Source organism: Cebus imitator, unplaced genomic scaffold (assembly GCF_001604975.1).
Source record: "Cebus imitator isolate Cc_AM_T3 unplaced genomic scaffold, Cebus_imitator-1.0 Scaffold160, whole genome shotgun sequence".
Classification (NCBI taxonomy): domain Eukaryota; kingdom Metazoa; phylum Chordata; class Mammalia; order Primates; family Cebidae; genus Cebus; species Cebus imitator.
In genome coordinates, this window is record NW_016107475.1 from 2,343,081 (window position 1) to 2,355,054 (window position 11,974).

At 34.6% G+C, this 11,974-nt stretch overlaps 1 protein-coding gene across 4 annotated transcripts in view; it reads left to right on the forward strand.

The window, feature by feature from the left end:
- Nucleotides 1–11,974, forward strand: part of ATG5 (autophagy related 5) — a 179,353-nt gene that overhangs the window by 23,323 nt on the left and 144,056 nt on the right. For all 4 annotated transcript variants that reach the window (XM_017543762.2, XM_017543763.2, XM_017543760.2 and 1 more), the window contains one exon: nt 9,777–9,855. In XM_017543762.2, coding sequence (XP_017399251.1) covers nt 9,777–9,855 — 79 coding nt within the window. The remainder of the gene's footprint in view (nt 1–9,776; nt 9,856–11,974) is intronic.

Sequence of the window (11,974 nt, forward strand, 5' to 3'; positions counted from 1 at the left end):
AATAGGTTCAATTTCCACATTTAGTGGTTTTTCTGTAATCTCTTCATTATTGATTTCTAGTTTGATTCTATCGTAGTAAAAAAAATTGCACACTGTAATTTTGGATCTTTTAAATTTGTTGATATTCCTCTCCGTTCTTGATTCCTTCATCATCCGGCCTGTAAACCTGATTCTGCCTTCTAAATATGCCTTAAACTCCCTGCTTTGTCTTTTGGGATTCAGGTCCATCTGATTTCTCACATGGATTGTTTTAGTAGCCTCTTAATTTGTCTCACTGCTTTTAATACTATTACCTCTAGTTTATCTTCCCCAGTGCCATAATTTTTCTTTCCGAAATGCAGATCTAACATTGTTATTCTCCTCAGGAACCCTTTTCTGACTTCTCATCATCTGCAATGTAAAGCCAAACACTATAGCATGATGTGTGTTTAAGGTTGTCCATGATTCCACTTCTTTCCAGGTGTACTAAACTACAGGTACTTGTTTTAATGAATCTTGGATAATGTTTTGGGCTTCTTTTCCTTTGCTCATCTTTGATAAATGATTTTTGCTCTTTCCAGCATCTTTTTTTTTGGGGGGGGGTCGTAATTAATTATTCATTCATATATTCCTTCCTGTAACTCATACTTCTAACTTCTAGCTTAAATATGACCTTTTTTTATGGTTCTTTTTAGCCCAAAGTGATCATTTCTACCTTTGTGCCATCTCTACACTATGTGTGTGCTAAGTATATACTTGTCATGTTATAACTGTATATTGTAACATAATGGTTATTAAGAATGCCGACTCTGGAGCCAGAAACCAGGTTTGAAATCCCAGCTTCATCACTTACTAGTGGTAAAAGCTTGGGCAGGTTATTTGACCGTTTTCTTTGTTCGTTTGTTTATTTTTTGAAACAGAGCCTCACACTGTCACCGAGGCTGGAGTGCAGTGGTGTGATCTTGGCTCACTGCACTCCTAGGTTCAAGTGATTCTCTTGCCTCAGCCTCCCAAGTAGCTGGGATTACAGGTGCCTGCCACCACACCCAGCCAATTTTTTGTATTTTTAGTAGAGACAGGGTTTCACCATGTTGGTGGGGCTGGTCTCGAACTCCTGAACTCAGGTGATCCACCTGCCTTGGCATCCAAAGTGCTGGGATTACAGGTGTGAGCCTCTGTGCCTGGCTGACCTTTTTTAAAATCTGTTTTCTAACCTGTAAAATGGCGATAATAACAGTACCTTGTACTTCCCATAAGGTTGTTTCAAGAATTCAGTGAGTTAAAATGGGTTCAGAATCCCTTATCCAAAATGCCTGGGACCATAATGTTTCAGATTTCATATTTTTTCAGATGTTGGAATGTTTGTATTATATGCTTACAGTATTCCAAATCTGAAAGTTTGAAATGTGAAATGCTTCAATATGCAGTTTCTTTGAGCATCATGTCAGTGTTACAAAAGTTCAGATTTTGTATCATTTGGTTTTTGGATTTGGGTTGCTCAGCATGTCTACACGTAAAGTTCTTGGAGTAGTGTCTAGCACAAAGTAAATGCTCAGTAGGCCGTAGCTTTAATTGTCAATATCATAGTCTGTCTCCTCTTCATATTTATTATTACTGTAAGTGCCTAAACATCTGTGTGGGATGTTTGAGCAGGAGCTTTGTACCTTAACCAGTAGCACAGAGGAGGTGTAAGTAAATGTTTATTCTGTGAATGAGTGAATGAATGAATCCAAATTTACCCCTTGCTTTTATTTAGAAAACGGAGACTCAAATATATGAAATAATTTGCTCAAGTAAGTTAGGACCCAGATTTTGAGAGTATCTGTTCAGGGCTCTTTTCACCACACCTGCTAACATTTTGTTTTAAAATTTCTCTCCTATCTTGTATGTTCTAATTGCATATGTCAATTTATTGAAATTAGAATAAAAATTAAGAAAAGTGGTATGCTTATAATGAATACCCAATAGAATTGTTGTTGTTGATTTGTAGAGAGCTCACAAGGAGGTTATGTCTGATTAGAGCTTTATCTTTGTATCTTTAGCTTTTAAAAATTACACGGGAAATGGAAAGTGCTGGTCTAACGCAAAATTGAGTCTCTATCTTCAGACTGAGATGTTAGTCAGCAGAGGGTGCTCTAACATTGCATTTTAAGGGGTGAAGTTTCTTGTTACCATAAGTGGTGTTCATATTTTATATTTGTTATTTTTATATTAGAATTATTTTAGGAAAACAGTTCTTGGTACTTCTAAAGAATACTTTGTAAGTAAACCCTAATTTTGGTTTAGATCTTAGACCTTCGAGCACAAAATTTAGAAAAAGCTTCTCATTTTGTCAACTATAAAATAAATATCCATAATGGGAAATTTTGCTCTGTGCAGATTGACTTACTTTCAGAACAGGTTGTGAAAGGAAGAAGTTGAAATTACTTTTTGAATTGGAAAATATATATATATGCTTGGGCTGCATGATTTTGGTCAGTGACGGACCACATTTAGGATCGTGGTCCCAGAAGATGATAATTCTTTTTACAGTATCCTTTCTATGCTTAGATACGTACATACTTATTGTGTTAGAGTTGCCTAGGGTATTCAGTGTAGTAACATGTTGTACAGGTTTATAGCCTAGGAATAGTAGGCTACACCATGCAGCCTCGGTATGTAGTAGGCTATGGCATCTAGGTTTGTGTGAGTATACTGTGATATTTGAAAAGCGAACGAAGTTGCCTAACAGTGCATTTCTCAGAACATATCCATGTTGTTAAATGTCCCATGGCTGTATTGATGTTGATCTTAAACATAAACGTAATAGAATGACTCAGAATTTAATACTTTTTGTGAAATTTCAAAAGGAAATTTTAGCAAAATGCTTTAGTGAAAACCTGTGTATAATTTTTAAAAATACACTTAACATTTTAATCATAAATACTGAGCAGATTTTTCTCTCCTATTTCCAGTCTTTTTAAGGTTGTGGAACTGGAACTTAACCTATTTATGCAGGAGGTTGCAAGTTTTTGTGTATGAAAAATCAGACCTTGGCAATGACCTTGAACAGCTGGTTATACAGAACTCCCACAAGCTTAGCGTTCCAATAATAAAACACTAAGCATACATGAATTAATGTAGTCTGTAAACTAGATTGTTGAAATGTGATTTACACCATTTTGTATACATGGTATCTCTTCATTATTTTTGAACTTTTTCATATATAAGAATAGGCTTAGAAAGCTGTGAAACACATTGCTACTCTATCGTTTGTGTTTGTCCCGCATATAAAGTAAGGCAATATTCACAGCAATCATCAAATTACTTTGGTTTGCATTTGTAGTTGCATGTTTGCAATTACAATGAAATGTAATCCTGTTTCCAGTGACTCATAATGCAGCAAGTTTCCGAATAGGAGGCATTTATTTTAGTGACGTGAGCTTGGGCAGTACTTCTCCAGTATGGGGAAAATTCTTTCAATGCTGATTTTAGAATACTTGCATCAGTTTGCTATCTCAGTACATATATTTAGACAAGAATCATGTCCCTTCTGAGAATATCCATTATTGTACACCATGTGGCAATGTGCACATGTACACGCACATGCATGCGTGCGCGCACACACACACACACATAAATGCAGTAATGAAAGAAAAAAGGAAGCAAAAAGCAAAGAAATATTAAAATATATTCCTTTTGAGGATTGAATATGGAAGACTAGAGCAATGTAAAGAAGAAAAAGAATAAAGCGAAGAAATAGACTTATTACTATTCTCATGCAGTCATTTTCTATAGGGCAATAAATTGAGCCTTTAGCTAGTTGGGTCCTCTTATTTACACAGAAAATACAGTTCTGGACAAGAGTTGGTGTTCTGTATCCATGGATTCTGTATCCATGGATTCAACCAACCATGGATTAAATATTTGGGGGGAAAAGCAATAATTGATAATAATACAACAATAAAAATGAAACCACAAAAAATCCAATATAGTATAACAACTATTTACATAGCACTTACATTGTAATACATATTATAAATAATCTAGCAATAATTTAAAGTATATAGGAGAATCTGTGTAGGTTATATGTAAACACTATGCCATTTAATATAAGAGATTTAAGCATATGTGGATTTTGGTATCCATCAGATCCTGGAACCAATCCCCCACACGTACCAAGAGTGGACTGTATTCCAGGTTCAAATCCTTACTACTTTTTCTATTAAATTTAAGTTAGGTGGCAGAAGTAGCAACATAATAGCTAATAGTTGCATTATGATTTACTTATAGTTATGGCTAATGTGGTTTCTGTGTTGTGGGTTAGAAGCCTCCTCACAAAACTGGATATAATATCTGTTTAGACGAGTTGCACAAATTAGTACTTTTGAATTCATTGATATAAATCAGATTATAGTGTAAAAGAAACTCAGTACCTTTAATTTTTGCCAGTTCTGTTTTCTTTTATAGATTTTCTTGAGTATCAATAGATTAATCAGAAATAAGCGATCTGGGAACCAATAAATTCAGATAGCATACTTGTTTGGAATTAATATCTTTGCATCAAAATACTAACATAAACATCTGTATTGAACCACATGTGAATTACAGAATTTGATAATATAAATAAGTAAATGATTATTTTACTCCCAAGTTTTTCAGGTTCATTTTTATTTTTAAAAAATCACTACAAGATGATTATTCTTTTTTTCTTTTTTTTTTAAATGGAGATGAAGTCTCGCTCTTTCACCCAGTTGGAGTGCAGTGGCGCTGTCTTGGCTCACTACAACCTCCACCCCCGGGTTCAAGCTCTTCTCCTACCTCAGCCTCCCGAGTAGCTGGGATTACAGGCACATACCACCACGCCTGGCTAATTTAAATTTAATTTTAAGGAAGCATTTGTTTCAGTTTGTCTCATAATTCTTTGTATATCAAGACAAAGGAGTCATCATCCTTTATCATCTGGGACCAAAGAAAATTTTAAAAAATCTTTAAAGATTTTGGCAGGGTCTCACTCTGTTGAGTACCATGCCTGGCTAATTTTTTTTGTATTTTTTGTAGAGACAGGGTTTTGCCATGTTGCCCAGGCTGGTGACAAACTCCTGGGCTCAAGCAGTTTACTCACCTCAGCCTCCCAAAGTGCTAGGATTACAGGCATGAGCCACCATGCCCAGCCCCAATGAACTTTTAAAAAAAGGTTGTGAATATATATGTACTTGTTTGTTATATATAAATATATAGTTATATATAATGTATATAAAATATATTATTACATATATAGTTATATAATTATAAAAATATATACATAATATATGACATAAATATTTATATATATTTGTAATATATATTATGTATATTTTAAGTCATTTTGCAAATAATTTAGAGAAGTTAGAATAAAGGAATAGTGTATGACAACTTTATTAGAAATTTTAGTACATGTTTAAATACAGATAATTCACATTTTCATTTCATATTTTCCTTGTTTTAAGATATCTAAAATGGTCAGCATCCCCTGAATGCAGCTAATTGCTCATTATATTTTATACTTTCAGATACACTTCTGAGAGGTTCTACCTTATTACTTCTGGCTCTTCTTGCATCTAACGTATTAATAATACTTGGAATTTTTAAAGCCCTTGACAGCTCATGAGTTCATTGTAAAATATTTTCTTTTTTATACAAATAAACACCAATTAAACTGATCAGTACTCCTTTTTCATTTCTACGAGATCTAATTCCTTCAGTCTTTGTATGTAAATATGCCTTTTGCATTTGCCCACTACCAAATAACTTTGGGTGTGCAAATAGCATAAAAGATGAAATAATATTGCGACACATTCTTTTAGTAAAATGGGAAGGTCCAGGTTTTTGTCTTAAAATATCATGTAATGAAGTCTTTTCTGCTGATAACAAGCTGTTATGATCACCATATGTTCCTTTTGTCCTTGGAAATACATTGTTCTTCTATTAGTTCTTGAGCTCTGTAAAAATTAGGATATCATCTAAAAACTCAGAGTTTATTTCACTTAAATGATCTATTTCACTATTGTCATTAAAGTCTGAAGTACTGCTGTCTCTCTTTGTATTTTATCCTGATTTATGTAATAATTGTGGAACATCTTTCTCTGTCAGTTTTTTTTCTCTGCCATTATAGGTAGAAAATGAGAAACTTGGGATTTTCAACTCTGTTAATGATAGCTAAAAGCTGACTCCAGAATGGGATCTGCATCCTTTTTTTTTTTTTTTTTTTTTCCCCTGAGACAGAGTCTCACTCTGTCACCCAGGCTGGAGTGCAGTAGCACAATCTTGTCTCACTGCAACCTCTACCTCCTAGGTTCAAGTAATTCACTTGTCTCAGCCTCCTGAGTAGCTGGGACTACAAGTGCATGCCACTATGACCAGGTAATTTTTGCATTTTTAGTAGAGATGGGGTTTCACCATATTGGTCAGGCTGGTCTCGAATTCCTCATCTTAGGTGATCCACCTGCCTTGGCCTCCCAGAGTGCTGGGATTACAGGCTTAAGCCACTGTGCCCAGCCTGCATTCTTATTTTACACTTTCTTGAAAGATGTTTCAATACTTTAGGCAGCACACTAAGAAAATGAAAGCAGGGTACATTCTTGTATCATCCTTGTAGGCATCACGTGGTTTTTTCAAATTGTTACTGTTTTAGTGTTTTTTAGTATAATTGGGAATAATTGACAGATAGTGATGACAGATAAGTTGTAGACTGATGAAATAGTAAAATGTTTCAATATATAGGAAACAAGATCATTAAGACCCTAAAATATATCTTAGAATTATAAAAGGATCCAGTGGATCCGTATGGTAATTACTAGATGGAGTTAAGTTTTATCTTTTTTTTTTTTAGTGAGTTTTTTCTGTTTTTTTGGAATACCTTTAAGAATGAATAAAAGTCATGAAGTATCAATCATTAAAGTAGAACTGCTGAAAAAAGAAACTCAGAACCTAAAATTTGCTCCGTTGGATCTTTATGTTGTACCTAGGGTTAGTCTGTGGACTTCGATGATTTATGCGTTCAACAGCTATTTATTATCTACTTTGTTCAAGATTCTCTGAACTTATAGTTTTCTCATTTTTAAAATATTGAGGGTAAATAATAATTGATGATTTTGATGATTGAGTCTTATGTTTAACTTGAATTCTGATCCAGATATTTACTTTAAAAGTTATTTGGGCTGGGCACAGTGGCTCACACCTATAATCTCATTACTTTGGGTGGCCAAAGTGGGAGGATTGCTTGAGCCCAGAACTTTGAGACCAGCCTGGGCAGCATAGTAGGACCCTATCTCTATAAAAATAAAATAGCCAGGCACAGTGGGACATGCCTATAATCCCAGCCACTCAGGATGCAGAGGTGGGAGGATTACTTGAACCCAGGAGGTCAAGGTTGCAGTGAGCTCTGACCATACCACTACACTCCAGCCTTGGTTACAGAGTAAGACCCTGTCTGAAAAAAAAAAGGTTATTTGCTTTTATATTATAGATTGCTTTAAGATATGATATTTGGTTTAGAATTTGCTTACAAATTCACAAAAGTGTTTCATACATTTGTTAATGTCAGGGAATATGTAAAAAACTGGTTTGCTAGTCATTTTATGTGATCTCTAGTGAATCTTATCTAATAGATTGCCTATTTATTTTGCTTGGTGGAATTCTTTGTAATTGTATTCTCAGTACTGTTTAGAATTTGGAAAGCAATATTCTGTTACTTTTGAAATTTTAAATCTTTTTTAATGAAATCCAAGTAAATCAAACTTTAATTAAGTGCCTATATTCATCTTTAACCCTATTGCAGATACCTAAGAGAGATGTTCTAAAAAATAAATTGAAGACATTAAAATGTCTGTTTTGTAAAAGTATAAGGCATTATTTAGAGCTTGTACAATTGTAATACTTCAGAGAAAAGGATCAGAATTGGATTGAATCTGTAACTTGTCTATAATGCTTTGTGTGTGTGTGTGTGTGTGTGTGTGTGTGTGTGTGTGTGTGTGTGTGTGTGTATTTTAATTTTAGGTTTTGACTGAGGCCAGAATTTTTCCTGGTTCCAGAATTTTCTTCAGTATTATTTTCTCCATATGTAAGGATTGATTAGAGAGAAATTTAAGGGTTATTATGAAGAGATATAACACATATAAGACTAAAAGTACCCCCACTGTTTTATTTTTATCAACAGGTAAATTTTTTTTTTTTTTTTAAATCTTGAGACAAAGTCTCACTCTGTTATCCAGGCTGGACTGCAGTGGTGCAGTCTTGGCCCACTGCAACCTCTGCCCTCTGGGCTCAAGAAATTCTCCCGCCGCAGCCTCCTAAGTAACTGGGGCTACAGGTGTGTGCCACCATGCCCAGCTAATTTTTTTAAATTTTATTTTTATTTTTGGATAGAGACAGGATTTCACCGTGTCAGTCTCAAGTACTTGAACTGGTGTGGAACTCCTGACCTCAGGTCAAGAGATCCACCCACCTTGGCCTCCCAAAGTCTTGGGATTACAGTCTTGAGTTACTGCACCTGACTCACCCCAAATTCCTACCAAATAAATACATGATCTGTAGAAACTGATAACTTTTTCATAATTAGGCAAACATAAGCAAGAATAAATTACACACACACACACAATTTAATATATAAACATTTGGTGTGTTTTCAAATTTTGCAGGTCTTAAATCTAGGAGTAACTCATTAATGTATTATACAGATAAAGACAGGACTATGTGTGACACCAGGAGTAGTCTTCTTTTTGCCTTTGTTGTGAGTACAGGTTGAGCATCCCAAATCCCACAATCTGAAATCAAGAATCTAAGACTACAAAATCCAAAAGCTTTTGAGCACTGACATGACACTCAAAGGAAGTGCTCATTCCAGCATTCAGATTTCCAGATTTGGGATGCTCAAATGGTTAGAATATAATGTAAATATTCCCAAAATTGAAAAAAAAGAGCTGAAATCTGGAACATTTCTGATCTGAAGCATTTTAGAAATGGGCTACTCAACCTGTATTATTTAATTCTGATTAACCAAGTAAGCTAATTCACTTTAGATTTTTTTAAAGGATGACTAAAGGTTTGTCCATTGAAATCTACAACATTTGTATTAGTCATGTTTATTTATTGCTAAGTAATTTACTTCACTGTGAGTAATAGTTATATTAGGAAATGTTCTCTTATTTCAGAATTTATTTTTTTAAATTTAGAGTTAGGTTTCATAAAAATATTCAATGGCTCAGGAAAGTGTTGACATTATATTATGTGAAAAAGGTTATAGTACAGCTTGTAAAGGATAGTCCTAATCTATATTTAGCAATGTATGTATAGGTAAAAGACTGCAAATTTATATGCTATAATAATAGTAATAACCACAGAATAGGTTATTATTTGCATGTTTTTTAGGTGCTCATCTTGGTTCTTACAGTTTTTTAAAATTTTAAGTTCTAAAAGTAAAAAGCATATTTAAATAAATTTACAAAAACCAATTTTCCTTTATGAATACTGGGATGATAATTAGATGCAGCAGTACTGTGACATAACAGTGCACATGGCTGGTAAAGAATGCTTTTGCCCACAATCCCATTGTGCATATTGAGGTTTCTGTGGAAATGAAGTGGTTAGAAGGAAGCCACCTGATGCCTGGAAAATATATCATACTAGCCCAGGCATGTCAGTATAGAATGTAGCTTTCCTGTAATTTGTGATTAAAGCCCCTGACATTTGGTGTTAAAATATGTGTTGGAAATTTATTTTGGAGTTGTAGTTATACCTTTACATGTTTATTTTCTCAAAATATACTCTTTCATTTTTAGGCATTATCCAATTGGTTTGCTATTTGATCTTCTTGCATCAAGTTCAGCTCTTCCTTGGAACATCACAGTACATTTTAAGGTATAGTTTAAATAGCATTTCCCCTTTATCCCCTTTGTGATACATAGTAAATAGAGTAGAATTTTGTTTCTTTCTTTTTTTTTTTTTTTTTAAAGCGAAGTTATTTATTGCTTTTCCCGTGATACCCTTTTAGTTGCTAAGCTTCAATGAGTATTTGTCTATAAGATACTTTTCAATTTTTTCCTGACTCTTGGCAGAAACACTTAAACTTTTAATGTATAAACTCCTTTTCTTAATTAGAGTTGAATATACTGTTTAAAATTTGAGTTTTTGAGCCAGATGCGATGGCTCATGCCTGTAATCCTATCACTTTGGGAGGCTGAGGTGGGAGGATCTTGTGAGCCCAGGAGCTCGAGACCAGCCTGGGCAACATAGGGAGACCCTGCCTCTATAAAAAATAAAATTTATGAAAGTTTTGAAAGTTGGTGTTAATTTTTTAAAGTCAGCTAGAAAGAACAAAAATCCCTCATGTCGATGTAATTCTAAGGTCATTTCAATTGAATTAAGAAAAGGGTTAGGAGATGGAAATCCAAAGATTTGACCTACCTCTGTTTTGAGAAATGTTCATTCCTGTAGTTTTTAAGACCAAACTAAATTTAGTGTGACCTAATTTTGTCTCGATATTTTATGAAGCACTGGTCTCTCATTCCCCAAACCACCTTGCTTCTGCTCTGTTCCCCACCCCCAATTCAAACACCGTTTAGATTTTGTGATTGGAAACACTTAGGTTAGTTGATCACGAATAGTGATTCCCTCTCAAAGAGCAATGAGGGGTTGGAGAGAGGCATGTAGCGTTTGAAAAAGTCTTTTAGGTGTCTGAGTTTCTTTCCCATTAGGGCTGTCCATTCATTGTTACTGCCCAGAGGGTGCTCATTCATTCTTCATATGATGCTTTTCCTTCTTGTTTTACTGAATTTGAGTTTGTGGGTCATTAGAACTTATTTCCATATACATTTATAATGTGCTTTGCACAATACCATGTTGCTGAACACCTTAGTTACCAAAGAATAGTACAGATAGCGCACATAGTTCTGGTATGCATGAATTTCAGTTACCGTGTTACAGGCAAAACAAGGAATGCTTGCATATTCAACAATTTAAGTTTAGAGAGGTGTGGAGATAAAACTACTTCAAACATATTAAGGATGGGGGTGCTATATTGCCTAACAGGTCTTTACTGTTAATGTTGGAAAATAATTTCAATAATTAGATTTTTGTGTGTGTGAAAAATAAACGCAAATACTTTGAAATCTAGATGAAAATGTATCATAGCTATCTGTTTATTTATTTATTCACTCATTCATTCATTCAACAAATACGGAGATTTTTCTGTGTGCTGGGCCCTGAAACCCTTTCAATGGATTCATCAGGTCAAATCTGTTTTCATGATATAATAATATCAAAATGTTACTGCCCCTTCGCATTGTGTTAACATTTACACTGTTACGCAAAAACAATGGTGGTTAAAACTGTGGGCACCTTAGCACAACCTTTACTCTTTTTTTTTTAATTGCATTTTAGGTTTTGGGGTACATGTGAAGAACACAAGATTGTTGCATAGGTACACACATGGCAGTGTGATTTGCTGCCTTCCTCCCCATCACCGATATCTGGCTTTTCTCCCCATAACCTTTAATCTTAAGTACATGTCTTTTTAGTAACCTGCATGATGGAATGGGAAGTACACATAAAGCTATTCTGTTGCGTGCCAAATATGGTTGTTTTGAGGGAAAGCAGTTGTGCCATTGTTTGGTTGCCAGCTGAACTCGTCACTTACTTCCATGAAACACCATTATTTTACTTGAAGGAATGATTGACAGACAAACTGTGGTTGTTGAGACTTTGTTATTTGTCAGACATTTTCTTGAAAAAGAATAAAGTGAACCTCTCAGTGCAGAGAAAACAAGTGATGGTATTTGTTGTCAATGGTAAAATTTGAACTTTTAAGTGAAAATTAGAATTTTGGAAAACATGATGCCACTGTGAACTTGAAAGCTTTATTATTATTATTATTTTTTGAGACGGAGTTTCACTCTTGTTACCCAGGCTGGAGTGCAATGGCGCGATATCGGCTCACCGCAACCTCCGCCTCCTGGGTTCAGGCAATTCTCCTGCCTCA